Consider the following 17,132-nt stretch of genomic DNA (forward strand, 5'->3'; position numbering starts at 1 on the left):
ATTCATTCTCTCATCTTCAGTCTTTTCTTCCCTATGGGTGTCTTCTCTGCTGCCTATAGACATGCCCAGGTCTTACCCACACACTTCACTTGACCCTGTCTTCCTCATAAAGTATTGTCATATATCATTATCTCTTTCATAGCCAAACTCCTCAAAGAACCGTCTACAATAATTATTTCCATTTCCTCACATCCTGCTTTGCTTTTTAAAATCTGGTTTCTAACCCCGCTCTCTGAAAGCTCTCTCTAATGATACCAAGTATCTTTTAAGAGCTGAATCCACTGGCCTTTTCTTAGTCTCCAACAACCTGGAGATTCCCTTCCCTTGACCCCTGTGATACTGTTCTATCTTGATTCTTTTCCTTCTTATCTAACCAATAGTCTCAGTCTCCTTCCCATACAAGTCCTCATTATCTCCCGAAATTCTATCCTGGCCCTACTCTTCTCTCTCTGCAATCTGATTTTCAGTGATCTCATCAGTCCTCATTGGTTCAATGATTATTTCTGTGCAGATGACTCTTGAATTTCTTTATTTCTGCTGAAATCTTTTCAGTCACTCAGGTTCACAAGCTAGAGTCATCCTTGTTTCCTCCCTCTTCATCATGCCCTATGTCCAATCAGTTCTCAGTTCTTGTCAGTTCTATCACTACAACATTTCTCACATACATCTTCATCTCTCTACTTGAATCAGTGGGCTAGTACAGGCCATCATCATGTCTCATTTGGACTGGACTATTGCAACAGCCTCTAACTGGCCTCTCTATTTCCTTTCTCCTCACCCTGAGTCTATCATCAAAATAGCTGTCAAATTAGTTTTCCTAAGAAACGGTTCTATGTCACTCTCTCACTAAAAAGTCTTTAGTAGCTCCCTATTGTCTTTATGGCATGATACTGTGTCCAATTAAAGCCCCCTCCCCTGCCACAATCTATTTCCTACCTATCTTTCCAGATATATTTCATGTTTGTCTTTTTAATTTATTCTTTGTTCCAGCTGAACTGGTCTGCTTGGTATTTCATCTTTTTTATGTTTGCCTTTAACCAGGCTGTTCCAAAGCCTAGAATGTACTCCATAGGCTCCTCCAGGCCTTTCAGCACCCCCTCTGCCTCCTAGATTCCCTATCTCCCCTTAAAGCTTAGATCACATATCACCTTCTACACTGATCTTGATCTAGATGACAATACTCTCTTCCTCCTTAAGTTATCTCTTGTTCCTTCTCCCTGAACTTCCACAATATGCCATCTCATTCTCGAACTTCCCTCAAGATATGGGGCCTCCTGGCCCTTAAAAGGCATCCAATCATCCCTAAAGCTTTCTCGAGCTGGAATATCCCTCCTGTAAGGTCTACTATCTTCTCCCATTGGTGAATTTCTCTCCTTGAGCCTCCATTTTTTGAAGGGTTCTAGTTTGACCTTTAGTTCCCTCCCAGCCCTATTCCTGGATTCTGGACTTCAAAACTATATCTCATACTGGGTAGCTTCTGTCCTCCACCCCACCCCCTAGTTTTTCAGCAACCTTTTCTGTATTACCTTCTCCCATTAGAATGCAAACTCCTTGAAGTCAGGAACTATCTTTTTTCTTGTATTTATATCAACAACATTTAGCACAATGCTGGTAATATAATAAGTGCTTAATAAATGCTTATGTTCTTCCTTTCTAAATGTTATATTCCTGACCCCATCCCTTTCCCCCATTCTACCTCTTCCTCCAGTAAATATAATTAAATCAATATTGTAATTGCTACTTCCATGATCAATCCCAGTGACTTTTTAATGTACCGAAAGACTTTTATCTGGTCACCATTCTCTTATATGTATTCATCTCTTCCTATGAGAATATAAGCTTCCTGAGGGCAGGTACTATCTAGATTTTATGTTTGTATTCCAAATGTTAGCATAGTACCCAACACATAATACACACATATGTATATGTGTATATATACATGTGTGTGACTATGTATGTATATGTGTGTATATGTTTACACATATATTTTATACATTCATCACAAATCCAACCTTGAATCCAAGCTATTTCTTAGTACACCTAGTATCTGGCCTCTAATCATCATTCAATAAGCGTTTATTGAAATGAATTAAGCTTATATACAACCATTATGGCTGCTTTATGGCAAAGGTCAAATTATTTTTTATATTTACAGGATCTCAGGGTTGAAAGGAATCACAGTGATCATATACTTCAACCTCATCAAGTATAATACTTCTTTTAAAAGTTTCCTCTAAGTAATCAAGCAGATTCCACTCAAGAGAATGTCATACTCATTCTCAAGATGTATAACAAATAAGCATGAATTTTACTTTCAGATTGTTCTAGACAAGTTGTACTAAATGTTTGTGTTTGCATGTGTGTTTATGAGAGACCGACCGACAGACAGAACAGAACAGACAGACTTGGGTAATCACTGTTGTCCATGCCAAATGACTGTGGTGGGAGAGAGTGGAAGGAGGGGTGGTCTATAAAGAACGTACATGGGTGTGGAACAAGGGAATTGAAGCATTAACCTCCTTTTCCCTCTTATTTTACATATTATTGTACAGTAATGCAACCACAGGTATGTTGTAGAAGACAAAATTCCATCCCTAGGGGCTTAGTATCTCACTTAAAAGGATACCAAGTACACAAGTAAAAATTACACCATTATTAACAATCCTGGAGCGCATCTGACATTCCTGTTCTATGACACAGGCTGGTATTTGCAAATTGAAACTAAGAGGTTGTGATGTACCATATTAGACATTTGGAATGATACAATGTTAAGCATCAACTCCATGCATAGTAATACCATTTTTTAAAAAATAGAGATGGGTGTGTGTAGAATTAATCACCAAACAATTTTATGAGCTGTAGAAATTATACTATTGCTAATTTATGACAGTTTGTTTGAGTGTCCACCTTAGACAGTTCTCATCTATTATTGGAGGTCACCAAATTCTTTTCTTTTAGTTTTGAAAGAAAAGGTTTCACACATGAAATCAAATATACTTTTAGAGGGGTTTTTTTGGGTGCTTTTTTTTTTTTAACACAAAAACCATTTCCAAATATCTCTCTCTTTGTTACAAAGAAAAACTGTAAAACATAACGGATCAGCAAGATGACTATATCTGACAACATATGCAACATTCTACCCAGGTAGTACTACCTGACCAGAGATCCTCAGACCCTATGGTACCATGATCCTGAATCACATGGGATGCCCAGGATATGCGGGAAAGGGAATGTCTATCAGACAAATACCTTACAAATCCCCTCAATCCCAGTAAACCCTTTGAAGGCAAGAGCTGTCTCATATTTCTTCCATGATATCCCTCATCATGAGCCTGATGCCTTACACAGATTAAGCATTCGATAAATATGTCGCCCAAAGTTGAGAGGAGACCCTTTCACAGAAAAGAGTCCCTGGCTCTCAGTTCAAGTCGTTCCAAATTCAATCCTGGGAGAGTCTGATGCCAAAGAGGGAGGATCAAGATTGAGTTTTTTGTAAACGTGCTTGTCTGAACAACTCACAAATCTGCATCTCCTAGATAGTCAATCACAGCCTTGGCTTTAGCTCTTCAGCTGCAGAATCCTCTTGGTTGTGTCCTTCTCCTCTGAGAATCTTCATATAAATCACTTCCTACTGGACAACCAGCATCTGACTTTAGAACTCTCAAATTTACTAGGTAACTGCAAAGGCCAGAAACATCTGTCTCTTAGGATTGCTATTCATTCACCATGCTCAGGGAAAGTAACACGAAGCAGAAGACGCAGTCAGGGATCTCAGGCTTACCTAGACAAACACATGCTAATACGACTTTGTCATGTGCTCGCGTAACAGGCTTCAATGAGAGTTGGGGCAAATGAGGTGGAGGAAGAAGAGAGGGGAAATGAAGAGAAAGAAATCCTCTCCCTACACTGCTGGGAAGTCTAAGGGAGAAGCACAAGTCAACTGGGCTGGGTCCAAAACAAAAAGAAGCAAAACTTTTCTAAAACTTTTATAGACTACTGAGGAAGCAGATCTTCCTGGGGCTCAGTCACCATCCAATTTCAACATAACCTCTTCTGGTGAAACAGATGCTTAAATACCAACCAGGAAATGGTGGTTGACCTTGTCCTTTAACAAGAGGCTATGGTCAGAACTAAGAGAACATTATATGCAATAACAGTAACATTGTATGATGATTGATTTACATAGATATGGCTCTTTTCAATGATACAATGATCTAAGACAATTCCGAAAGACTCATGATGGAAAATACTATCCACATGCAGAGAAAGAACTATGGAGTCTGAATGCAGATGGAAGCATACTATTTTTACCTTTTTTGGTTTGTTTTTTCTTTCTCTTGGTTTTCCCCTTTTGTTCTGATTCTTCTTTCATGATTGATGTGGAAATACGTTTAATATGATTCTACATGTATAGCCTATATTAGGTTGCTTGCCATCTTGGGGAGTGGGGAGGGAGGGAAAAAGTTTGGAACTCAAAATCTTATAAAAATGAATGTTACCAAAAAGGAGGTATGGTGCATGCTCATCCTCGTCACCCTTGATAAAGATGTCTTATAAGATTTTAATAACATTTGATAATCCATAATCTTCCCCTCCTACAATCAATTTAGTGGATTCCGCCTCAGAGTCATGATCTGAAGAGTTACTTGGGTACCACTACATTTAGAATTTTCTTCTTATTGGACACTGCCCATGCACTGTGGCCAGCAAATTCCTACCTTCTGCTCCCCTAATGCTTGTAGTTCAGAACTCTCTCGATCATGACTTTTCTCTACATTCTTATTCCTATTTAGTTCAGCTTTGGCCCTCTTTAGTTCCTATCTTCTCCTGCCCTCCCTTTCCACTGAACCTATTATAACCCTTCTCCACTGTTAAAAAAAAATCCCCTTTGTCCTCTATCTCCTCCTCTCACAGACCAATCTTCATGCCCCACCTCCTGTTACTTTCTGAAACCTACTTCCCTCCTGAAGATACCATGTCTCTTGGGTGTCTTGGAATTCTCCTTGTGGCTGACTAGGCCTTCTCTCAGGAATCCTGATATGTAGGGCTTAGAGTTGGAGTTGGCATATTCTTAGTTTCCTACCACCACTTTTAGACCCTCCCTTTGCCACCATTGTTCTATAATCACTGCTTTACTTTTAGCATTCACTCCATCTTGTCCAGATCCTTGTCATTGTCGACTTCAGGGTCACTGTTCCTCTCCCTCAATAAGTTCAGTATCTAGCTGACAGTTTTCTTTTCCACCATAATCTCTGCCCCTGGAACTATCCTGGCCATTCACTTCCTCAATCTCTTCAGTTCCCATGACTTGTGGCTCAGTTTATCTTAAATCACACAGGCTAAGAAAACATACCTTAGATATTCTCCATGCACCAGCTATCAACTGAATTTGTCCCAAGTGCCAGAATCACTAGTTGTCCCTCTGTATATTTGTCTGGATGAGATGAAGAAGAACTAAGAGGTTACCAGAGTAGGACTTTGCTTTTTAGTCAGACATTTCAGAGTCCCAGTTGTGTTGTTGCTGTGTTTGTTCTTTATTTTTGAAGAGGACCATGACACCAGGGAAAAGATGACATGACTTGCTTTCCTCTCCCAGCTCCAGCCCCAGAGCCGATAACATGGCTAAACGTACCAAGAAGGTCGGAATTGTTGGTAAATATGGAACACGTTATGGTGCATCCCTCAGGAAAATGGTGAAGAAAATTGAAATTAGCCAGCATGCCAAGGATACCTGCTCCTTCTGTGGCAAGACCAAAATGAAGAGACGGGCTGTGGGTATCTGGCACTGTGGATCCTGTATGAAAACAGTAGCTGGTGGTGCATGGACCTACAATACTACCTCTGCAGTCACAGTCAAATCTGCCATCGGAAGACTGAAGGAATTGAAAGACCAGTAAAATCTTATCAAATATCTGTAGCCCATAGTCCGACAATAAATGGGTTAATTTATTGAATAAAAAAAAAAAAAGATGACATGACTTGCAGTTGACTTTGATTTGAGTGAGGGAGGGCTGTGCAAGGTCACCAGCCTCACTTTCTCCTCCAGAGTTATCTGGATCCAGTGATCTGAGATTCACCAGGATGACTGGAGATAAACCGCAGATGCAATGAGACACCCTGGCCCTTTTAGGTTAAGGCCTTTTCAAGTTCTCCCATAGAGTGAGGTAACATCCATTCAGTAAATAGGCCTCTTTAAGAAGTGAGTCAAGGGATGGCACCTTTAATTAGAAAAAAAAAAAAGAGTAGAGGGGGTGAGGGGGCGTAACATGAAATGTCTTAATCTAGGATGGAAAGCCAAAGATATAGGAGTTTGGGAACTGACTGGAACTCTGGGATTGGTAGTTCTGAGGGACAAGCATCCCTGCACATATTTGAGAGTAATTTAGACTTTTATCCTCTTTGGGCCAGAATGTGGATTTGAAATATGTTTAGAAGTATGAAAAAAAGACAAACAACCTGTAAAATAAGAGAGGCAAAGGGGAAGGAGATGGGAGGGCATGAGCAAAGTAGTAGTAGTGGCAGTGGAGGAAGTGGCATCCTCAAATCTGACCTGAGATACTTATTAGCTGTGTGACCCTGGACAAGTCACAACTCTGTTTGCCTCAGTTTCCTCATCTATAAAATGAGCTGGAGAAGGAAATGACAAATCATTCCAGTCCCTCTGCCAAGAAAACCCCAAATGATGTCACAAAGAGTCAAATATGACTGAAAAGACTGAACAGTAACAACAAAATAAGTAGGCTGGAGGAGGTGACCGGTAAGGTCTCTTCCATTTCTAACTCCGCGACTCCCTTATGTCATGGAATGTATTTTAGTTCGTATTTTCTTTTAAGACATCCACTATTTACTTGGGAAATAAATGATTTCTTTCTTGCCTAGGCTGAAACCCTGAAATCTAAGAAACCAGGAAAAGTGGTTGTATCTTAATTACAGATGTTGTCCAGGATTTTGATAATGTCCTCTCAGGCCACCACTACTTCATTGAAAACATGTTGTGGTTTTGTTTAGACCGGAGGCTGATTGTCAGGAAGGAGAGTAAAGTTGGAATGACCCATTTCAGTGACTCATAAGAGATCTAAAGTCACATTTCAGCCAAAAAGGAACTGGGAAAACCATCACAGAAAAAAGAAGCTATTAGTTACCTAGGACATAGCTGAACTCAAAACAATTGAACTGCAGTTTCCAGGATGAAAGGGACCCTGATAACCTATTCATTGTTTGGGGGAAACCTTATAATTAATTTCCTTCAAGCTCAAAATGGAATCATTTTGCTTATATTTTTTCCCTAAGATATATTCAGAATGGGTTAAACAGACACATAGAGCTCAAATTTTCTGTATTTCAGTTTTCCCTTTTGTTTTGTTTTTATTGCCTTTTTTTTTCCAAAGATAGAATAATAATGCTGATATTACCTTGTCACTTACCTTACCTTACTGTATTATTCCCTACGCCATAGGGAGTAATAAAGAAAAAGAGATAAAAAATCAGCAAGGTGGTATGGAATACTGGAAAGATGACTGACCCTTTATAATCTATCCTCCCCCCCCACCTTTCTAGTCTTATAACTTACTCCTTGACATGTACCCTTCAGTCCAGTGACACTGATCTCCTGGATGTTCCACAAACACGGTTCTGAGCTTTTTCTCTGGCTGTCTCCTCTATCTGGAATGCTCTCCTTCCTCAACTTCACCTACTGACTGACCTCCCAGGCTTCCTTTTAGTCCTCCCCCTCCCCCAATCTCATCTTTTATAGGAAGCCTTTCCCAACGCCTCTGAATTCCAGTGCCTTCCCTCTGTTAATTATATCCTATTTATCCCAAAGATAGCTTGATATATATACATACACATATGTATATATACATATATGTAGCTTGATTGATATACATAGCTATATATGCTTGCATGTTCTTTCTCTCATATATATACATATATGCATACATTCACATATACGCTTGCATCTTGTTTCTCTCATTAGATTTCTTAAGATCAGGGACTATCTTTTGCCTCTTTTTGTATCCCCAGTCCATGGTAGGTACTTAATAAATATTTATTGATTGTCCCCAGGGTCACAGAATCACTGAGTCAATTTGAGAGGTAGAAGGGACCTCAGCAGTCATTTAATCTAGCCTTATGCACTACTACTATTATTATGTACCAGGATCTTTATGAAAGTTCATAAAAGTTACCTCATTTAATTAACATTTAAATTTAATTAAAGTTATTGCATTTAAAAGTTAATTAAATTTAAAGCTATCTCCCTTAATCCTCTAATCCTCACAACAACCCACAGCTCACAAGTAGTTGCTATTTCCATTTTACCATTGGGAAAAAAGAGCAGTTAAGTGACTTTCCCAGGGTCACATAGTTAGTAAGTATCTGAAGCTAGATTTGAACTCAGAGCTTCCCAACACTAGACCCAGTACTCTATCCAGTTCACCACCCAGCTGCCTCCTGGTATAACATACTTGACAAGTGGTTATTCATCTTTTGCTTAAAGATCTTCAAGAAAGGAAACCTACCATCTCCTAAAGCAACTGATTCTTTAAGCTAATTGAACTTACCTCTTTTCATACATTTTTCAGGTAAGGTCACTGTATTACTAGTATTACTTAATCATTCTTCTTTATTACAAGAGGTCTTTCATGTAGTGGGGTAATCTCAATTTTTGTAATGGGATTTTTAAAAAAATCAATAAAAATCTTAAAGAGAGATGATACATTGATGTGCAAATTTGATGTAAGAAGTCAGTGTCATAATGGAAAAAAAGAAACATTTAATGGGTTTGTCTACTACACACAGATATTTTGCCAGGTTCTGGGGAATCAAAAAAGCCTGAGATTTTCTCTGTCCTCAGAGAGCCTCCAGGAGTGGAAAGTAACAAATACATATAAAAAGATGAATTTGAGTACAAGATACCTGAATTTAATTAAATAAATATATATTTAAACTCCTAATATGTTTAAGATATTGTATGTGGGACTGAGGATATACGGATGAACATAAAATAATCTTGTACTGTGTGTGGTTTGTCCTTTGTTTTTGAAGAGGACCATGACAGGGAGATGAAGACATGACTTAGAATTGACTTTGATTTGAGTGAGGGAGGGCTGTGCAAGCTCACCAGCCTCACTTTCTCCTCCAGAGCCATCTGGATCCAGCGACCAGATATTCATCAGGATGACTGGAGAGGACCCAAGATATGTCCTTGAGTAATATGTATTTTACCCAAGGAAGAGGGTAACATGCTAGTGCCTGAGAAATGGTACAGATAAAAAAGTGAGAAAAAAAATCCAGAGAAGGAGAGATCACTGAGGCTCCAGTGGTTGAGGAAGCCTTCATGGATTGAAGTGAGACTTGAGCAGAGCCTTGAAAGACGGCTTGGACGCAACCAAGTATAAAGGACAGGTGGGAAAGACTGGCAAAGTGAAGGGGATTATATTAGCAAGGACTAAAGAGGGCAGGAATACATATGATGTGTTCTGGGAACAGTGAGTAGAATCCAGTGTTTCAGAATCACATAAATGAACAAAAACTCAGAAATTACCTAGTATAATTCCAGTTTTATAGATGGGGAAACTAAGGCCCTCGGAGGTTAAGTAAATTGCCAAAGGTTGCACAATTTATTGTCAAAATATGAACTAACACCCTATTCTAGTATAAATCCTGGATCCCAGAGGTATTTTTTCCTTTATTCCTCTACACTATCAGTTTGGCTGAGATCTAGTGTTCCTGTGTCCTAGTGATAGAGATAAGGTTGGAGAGGCAGTGGTTAGAGTCTGGAAGCATGGGAGAGTGGAAAGAATTCTGCCCTGGGAGTCAGAGGGTGTGGGCTAGGATCCCAGCTCTGGCACAATCTCTGTGACCTTGGGAAAATAACCTAACTTTATGAGTCTGTGTTGCCTCATCTTTAAAATAAAGATTCTCTGATATCCCTAATAGCTCTAGATCTGTTCTCCCAAGAGCTAGAACTTTATCCTATAGGCAATTCGAAGGTATTAAAGGTTTCAGGTAAGGTATGTTTTAAGCAGTTTCTTAATCAGATGAATTTGCCAGTGTTTTATAGAATGGATTGGAGACTGAGACCCTGGAGGCAGGGAGAAAAGTCAGAAGTCTATTTTAATAGCTCAATATAGTTATAATTTAATAAGTCAATTTAGTTATAAAATAAGAATACTTTAGAACAGAGGAGGGAGAGTGAGAGGGAAGTAGACAGCTCCTTTCCATTAATTAACAATAGCAGTATGAAACTAGTCATGATAAAATGCTATGGTGCCCTATTCAAAGTCCTAACTTTGTTGAGTCAGGTAAGAGTGGATTAGCCATTCACAGTGTTAATGTTCCCCCTCCATTTATACAGATAATTGACAGGTGACAATAAAGAATTATACACTTCCATAACCCTATTAAAATAAACAACTTCCCTCTTCAAAAAAAAATAGAATTTACTTGCTAGATCGTATATATGACAAAATTAGATTGTGCAACAGAAAAAAAAATAGATCACATAAGGGCTAGTAAACATCCATGCTTGAAGAAAGGACAATACAGAATGCTGATTTCTTCCCACTAGTCTTTAAATGGGATTTTCCAGAACCTTATATCTGGTGCCTTTTGGAGTAGTAGTATATAGTTGATGACCTTTTAAAACATGTTCTGCTGTCTAATAGAGTAGAAGAAGGCATTTGATACCTTTTTTTAGCCTCCTATCCACCAGCATTTATTAGCTACCTATTATATGTAAGATACTATTCTAAGCCCTAGAAATACAAAGACAAAAGTGAAATGGTCCCTACCCTCAAGGAGAGTACATTCTAATGGGAGATATACCAGGTACAAATATGAGTATATGCAGAATTTAGACAAAATAAATACAAGGTAGTTTTGAGAGAGGGTGCCCTAGCTGGGGGTGGAAGTAGGTTACAGGGGTCACATATGGTTTCATGGAGAAGGTGGTGTTTGAGCTGAGTCTTGAAAGAAGCCAGGTATTCCAAGACATGGAGGTGAGGAGATAGAGAGCATTCCAGACATGGAGGACTGCCAGAGTAAAGGCATGGAAAGAGGAAGTGGGACATTGTGCATGAAGAACAAGTATGTCAATATGACTGAAAGGAAGCATGCAAGGGAGTAAAATGTAAGAAGACTAGAAAAGTAGGACAGGCAATAGACTGTGAAGTTTTAGATGTCTAACATTTGTCTCTTTTTAAATTTCCAGCACTTAGCACAATGTTTGGCATTGTAGATGTTTAATGAATGCTCATTGACTTGACTTGAATAATAGATAAATTTCTATTTGAATAATAGAGAAATTTCTATTGAGGTAATAGGGAGCCACTGGAGATTTTAAGTGACTGACATGACTGGAACCAACTTCAGGAAAATCATTTTAATCAATGTGGGGGACAGATTGGAGTGAGGAAATGATTAAGTCGGGGAATCCAAAGAGGAAAATATTGCAGGAGTACAAATAACAGATATGACCTGAACCAAGATTGTAACTAGGTGAAAAGAGAGGAAGTCACACATGTAAGGTCAAAATGACAAAATCTGGTGACAGATATGTAGACTGACCACAAAGTTCAGTTTAGAACATATGATGTGCCTCTTATGTATTATACTGTTACTAGCATTTCACTTAAGATGGTGTTACTACTAATGATTAATTTTTTTTTCTAGAATTACACACCTTCCATATCCAAGAACAGCAGATGCTAACATTGACATTACAAATATAATATAGGTACCTTGAGAACTGGTCTCTGGAAATAGCCATCCAAATGGCTTTTCTTTTTAGACCCCATTTCAGCAAAAACAGATGTTAATCTGAAACTGTTCCTCAGGTATTTTCATAACTTACAGAGAAAGGGGGAACAAATAGATAGTGTGCACCTGGAAAATGGTGGTTGTAGAAATGTTCTTTCTTCACTTACTTTTTAACCATCTGATGCTTGAAATTCTTATTTCTGAGCTGTCTTACAGTTCTGTCATCATATTTGCACAATCTTGAAGATAGTTTTCATTTGAGTTGTTCTTGGATCTTATTTTATTACATTTTTTTTTCCTACTGCTTTTGCTTATTTGCTTTCTAGGCCAGGAATTTTACTTCCTATTGAGCTGGTGCCTTTATTTTACTTTTGCACTGGTTTTTCCATCCTGTTGATTTCTGTTATCAGTTTGTCTTTTTTCATTTTTACAGATGATGGATGTTTCACTCTGAGGCCAAATCTTTCTTCACAATGTAGCATCTTCTCCTTCATTTCCTTTGTAGAGTTTTTTAGTCTAAGTTGATGCTTCTTGTTCTAGATCCAGCTTCTTTCTGGGGATGTTGTTGGAGTAAATTCGTATTTTGTTTTTTCCTTCTTGTGACTTCCCTTCAGGATCTTTTAAAATTTTTTCATCTTGTTAGGAGGATTTTTCCCCCTACTTGCTCAATTCTTTGTGAGAATTTTTTCTATTTTTTATTCTTTTTTTATTTTTTATTTCTTCTATTCTTTTCTATTCTTTATATGAAAAGGCATTCTTTTTTTTGAAGTTCTTTCCCCTTTCTTTTTTTATTTATTTAGGAGCGTTTCATTTATATTCACATGTGAGATATTGAGGAACTAGGCTCTTCTATGATCTTTCCCTCTGAAATCTTACTGGAATTGTCTTCTAAACCTACTATGTACAGGGCACTTTACCAGGTGCAGGAGTAGAAGAGGAAGGGGAATAGAAGGGGAAAAACATTTATCAAGTGCCTACTATGTTCCAGGCACTGTGCTAAGTGCTTTTATAGATATTATCTCATTTGATCCTCACAACAATCCTAAAAGAGGTATGATCCCTATTTGATAGTTGAGGAAAGTAAGGCAGACAAACATTAAGTGACTTACCCATAACAGCTAGGAAGCATATGAGATTGAATTTGAACTCAGGTCTTCCTGACTCAAGGCCCAGTGCCCTATCCATTGTGGCACTTAGCAACAGAGAAATATAAAGATCCAGTCCATGCTCTCAAGAAGCTTTTGATCTAATATGCACAGATTCAAATGAGCCTCCAATTAAATAGTTTTAATCAAATGGATTGCTATCTACTATTTTGAAATAATTGTCCTCAATGACTATCTAGCAGTTACCAAATGTCAATATTATATCTTTATAAAGAATGTGGTCCTTTATTGATTTTTTATAATTAATTTATTTTTAGTTTTCAACATTCGCTTCCATTAGATTTTGAGTTTTAAATTTTCTCCCTCTCCTTCTCTTCCCCCCTCCCCAAGATAGCATGCAAACTGATATAGGCTCTACTTATGACATACATATTAGACATATTTTCATGTTAGTCACTATATAAAGAAGAATTAGACCTAATGGAAAGAACCACAAGAAAGAAGAAACAAAATGAAACAATAAAAGAAAAGGAGAGCAAATAGTACGCTTCCATCTGCATTCAGACTCCAGACTTCTTTCTCTGGATGTAGACAGCATTTTCCATCATGAGTCTTTCGTTGTTGAGAAGAACTAAGTTTATCAAAGTCAGTAATTGCACAATGTGGCTGTTACTGTGTACAATGTTCTCCTGGTTCTGTTCATTTCCTCAACATCAATTCACATAAGTCAAGGTTTTTCTGAAGTCCACCTGCTCATCATTTCTTATAGCATGATAGTATTCCATTACACTCATATACCATAACTTTTTCAGCCATTCCCCAATTGATGGGCATCCCTTCTATTTCCAACTCTTTGCTGCCACAAAAAGATCTACTATAAATATATTTGTACATATGGGTCCCTTTCCCATTTTTGTGATCTTTTTGGGACACACATAGTGGTGTTGCTGGGTCAAAAGACACGCACAGTTTTATAGCCCTTTGGGCATAGTTCCAAATTGTTCTCCAGAATGACTAGATCAGTTCACAACTCCACCAACAATGCATTGGTGTTCCAATTTTCCCACATCTTCTCCAACATTTACCATTTTCCTGTTTTGTTATGTTAGCCAAAGTTGTGGTACTTTATTATAATGTTTTTTATTAGTTTTGTTTTATTATGAAGATCAAACGAGCTAATATTTGTAAAGTGTTTAGCATAGTGTCTGGCACATAGAAGGTGCTATATAAATGTTAGCCAGTATAACTTGGGTGTCAATGCAATTATCCCATTCTTATGAACATATAGATCAGTTAAGCAATTTAATTTTCTGAGAGGTGGGGCCAGCTAATTAGAGTATTGGATATCCTGTCTCCTATTTGACTTAACTAAGCAATGCTGTAGATTCTGTTACTATTACTAGTGACTAGTTACTATGACTAGGATGAAGGAAAAATCAACAGGAAGAGTCATAAAAGATTCCATAACTGAGTTAGGGTCCTTAGCAGATAAAACTGGGATATGTACATACGAGGAAAGAGTACAGTATTTATTTTTTTAATTTTAATCCATGAATTCAATGGAGAGAGAATTTCTCTCCCATCCTCTCTCATCCCCCACATCCAATCAGTTACTAAGGTCTATCTATTCTTTCAAAATTTCTCCTATATCTACAGCCTTTCAATTCACTACTACCACCCACCTCTCCAATGTCCACACATGCCTTTCTATGCCTATTGCTGCCACATGAGATTAGGTCCTCCTCATTACCTCTTACCTGGACGATTGCAATGGCCATCTAAATGTTCTCCTCATTTCCAGTATGTCCACCCCCTACCCCACACCTACTAGTCTATATCCCCATGACTACAACCTGAGGAATGCTCTTGATCTAGGGTTCAACTTCTTACTCGTGAACTTTTACCACTATATCATTTGTTATCTATAGCACAAAGTCTTGAGTAAGTAAGACCACATCTGGTCCCATCCGGCTCTCAAGCTTTGTATCACACCGCTTACCCATTCTTACTTCCCACTTCAGCAAAACTGGACCACCTGTCAATCTCCAAACTCTCTCTGCAATTTCTTGCCTCTTGGCTCTTACTCTTATTCTTTCCTCCACCTGGAATAGCTTGCTCTACAACTCCACCCATAGGAGTTCTATGAATTCTTCAACTGCTAGATCAAATGTCATCTTCTTCATGAAGCAATGTCATTAATATTGATAATTAATCATCAATATTTAATTAATATTTGATAGTACTTAAATATTGATAGTCACTTATATTTAATTGCTTTAAAATGATTAATATTTAATTAGTAATAATTATAGATAGAAGCAATCTCTCCCTCCTTTGAATTCCTTTCCCACTTTGGTTGTATCTCTTTTTTTTGCTGCTTATTACATGGTGCTTAGTATCATATTGAGTCAGCTATGGGGCACAGTGGATAGAGCACTGGACCTGGAGTCAGGACTAATTGACATCAAATTCAGCCTCAGACACTTCCTGTCTGTGTGACTCTGGGTAAGTCACTTAACCTCTGCCTAAGTTTCCTCATTCATAAAATGGGGGTATTTTTGTGATGCTAAATTAGGCCATCTTATGTCTCAATTCTTACCTAGATCTTGCTTATTGAATGGGCATTGCTTCAGACAAACTGAGGACTGGGAAAGACCTAAATTTAGAAAGGCCAAGGTCATCCAGTGCATTCTGGGCCTTTGCCAGTCATTTTGCCAGACTTTTGTCTTGTCACTAGACTCCTATGACTGTGGAGGAAAGAGGAAGACTGCCAGCTTTGGGCAGCACTGTCTCACTTCTATCCAATTCACATTCAAGTCAAGACATCACCTTCTGGATGTCACTGGTCTTCTCTGAGAAGGAAGGATCACAGCAAAAACAACAACAAAAACAAAATGGGGATCATTAATAGCACCTACCTCCCTGGGTTGTTGTGACGATCGAATAAGTTACTATTTTAAAGTGCTCTATAAATGCTAGTGATTGTGATTCTATAGTTAATTACGCAAGCTTATGATTCCTCCTATCGGAAAACATATATATTTTTTTGGAGACAAGGACTGTCTTAATTTCTTTTTGTATCCAAGACTCAGCTTTTGGCATAGTTCCTTGTAATTCTCAGGCACTGTACGAATGTTTATTGACTTAATTAATTGATGAAAAAATGTGAGTTCCTCCAGGGTTACGACCCTGTCTTCAGTGTTCTCACTGTATTCCTGATCACGAAGCAAAACATGTTACTGCTGTGAGTCTTCAGATGGTGACAATGTTGGGATGTCTGATTATTTCCAGCAGCATGAACCTGTGGCAATCCCTCTTTATCTTTCATCATTGTTGAAAGTGGTCCCAAGGAAAATGTGCTAAGGAGGTATTTTTTTAAAATTTTTTTTTTAAGCAATCGGGGTTAAGTAACTTGCTCAAGGTTACACAGCCAGTTATTTCTGGGTGTGGTGCTGAGTATCTGAGCCCGGGATTCGATCCAGGTCAATGCCGACACTGGAGTCAGTGCTCTTACTCGCTGAGCCACCTGGCCGCCCTTTAAGGAGGTATTTTTAAGGCACAATATGTTACTTACTCAGAGATGTCTATTTGGGAAATTTTTTTAAAATTTATTATAATGAAGGGTTTTGTAGTGTGCTGGAAGGAACAGGCAAGTAGGAATAAGGAGATTTGGCAAATTTTGCCTTTTTCGTGCAAAATTAATGTCATTTGTACAAAGTTTTGTGCAAATTTTGCCATTAGCTTGCTTCGTGACTTTGGTTAAGAGTCACTGATACACTCAGGTTTTTCATCAGTAAAATGAGGCAATTGAAATCTACAATCTAGAAGGATCCTTTCTAGAGAACATCATTTTCTTTTCTGAGGTGACAAACTACATTGAGCTGTCTAGAGTGCCACTGCACAGCAGGTCTGTAATGTCAAGTTTCTCAGTACAGCTAATTAATTTAGCTTTGAAGAAGGCTACCAGGCACTGATCCACAGGACACAGTCAGGTTGGACAAAAGAAAAATAAAGGAAGGGTAATTCAGCAGTTTAAAGAATTGCTTCCCAACTCATATATCCCTGCTTATTTTTTGTTGTGGTTGCAGACAGGGAGGTGTAATGTAAGCCTCCAATGTTGAAAAAGTGAACTGATTCTGGATCCTCAAGTGATTACAAAAAGGGGCCAGATAAACACAGCTGGGATCCTGTGGGCTAGACCTAAAAGCTGCGTGTACACACACACACACACACACACACACACACACACACACACACACACACACA

The 17,132-nt window shown here is 38.3% G+C and overlaps 1 protein-coding gene across 1 annotated transcript; it reads left to right on the plus strand.

The window, feature by feature from the left end:
• The first annotated feature begins 5,569 nt into the window (after nt 1–5,569).
• LOC138147503 (large ribosomal subunit protein eL43-like) lies at nt 5,570–5,912 on the plus strand. The gene has a single exon (XM_069070021.1). It carries the CDS (start codon nt 5,619–5,621, stop codon nt 5,895–5,897), a length of 279 nt encoding a protein of 92 aa, XP_068926122.1. The 5' UTR covers nt 5,570–5,618; the 3' UTR covers nt 5,898–5,912.
• The last annotated feature ends 11,220 nt before the right edge of the window (nt 5,913–17,132 follow it).

The sequence above is a fragment of the Petaurus breviceps genome, unplaced genomic scaffold (assembly GCF_028583685.1).
Source record: "Petaurus breviceps papuanus isolate PSGF00001 unplaced genomic scaffold, PetGlider_PUasm1.0 90792, whole genome shotgun sequence".
Taxonomy (NCBI): domain Eukaryota; kingdom Metazoa; phylum Chordata; class Mammalia; order Diprotodontia; family Petauridae; genus Petaurus; species Petaurus breviceps.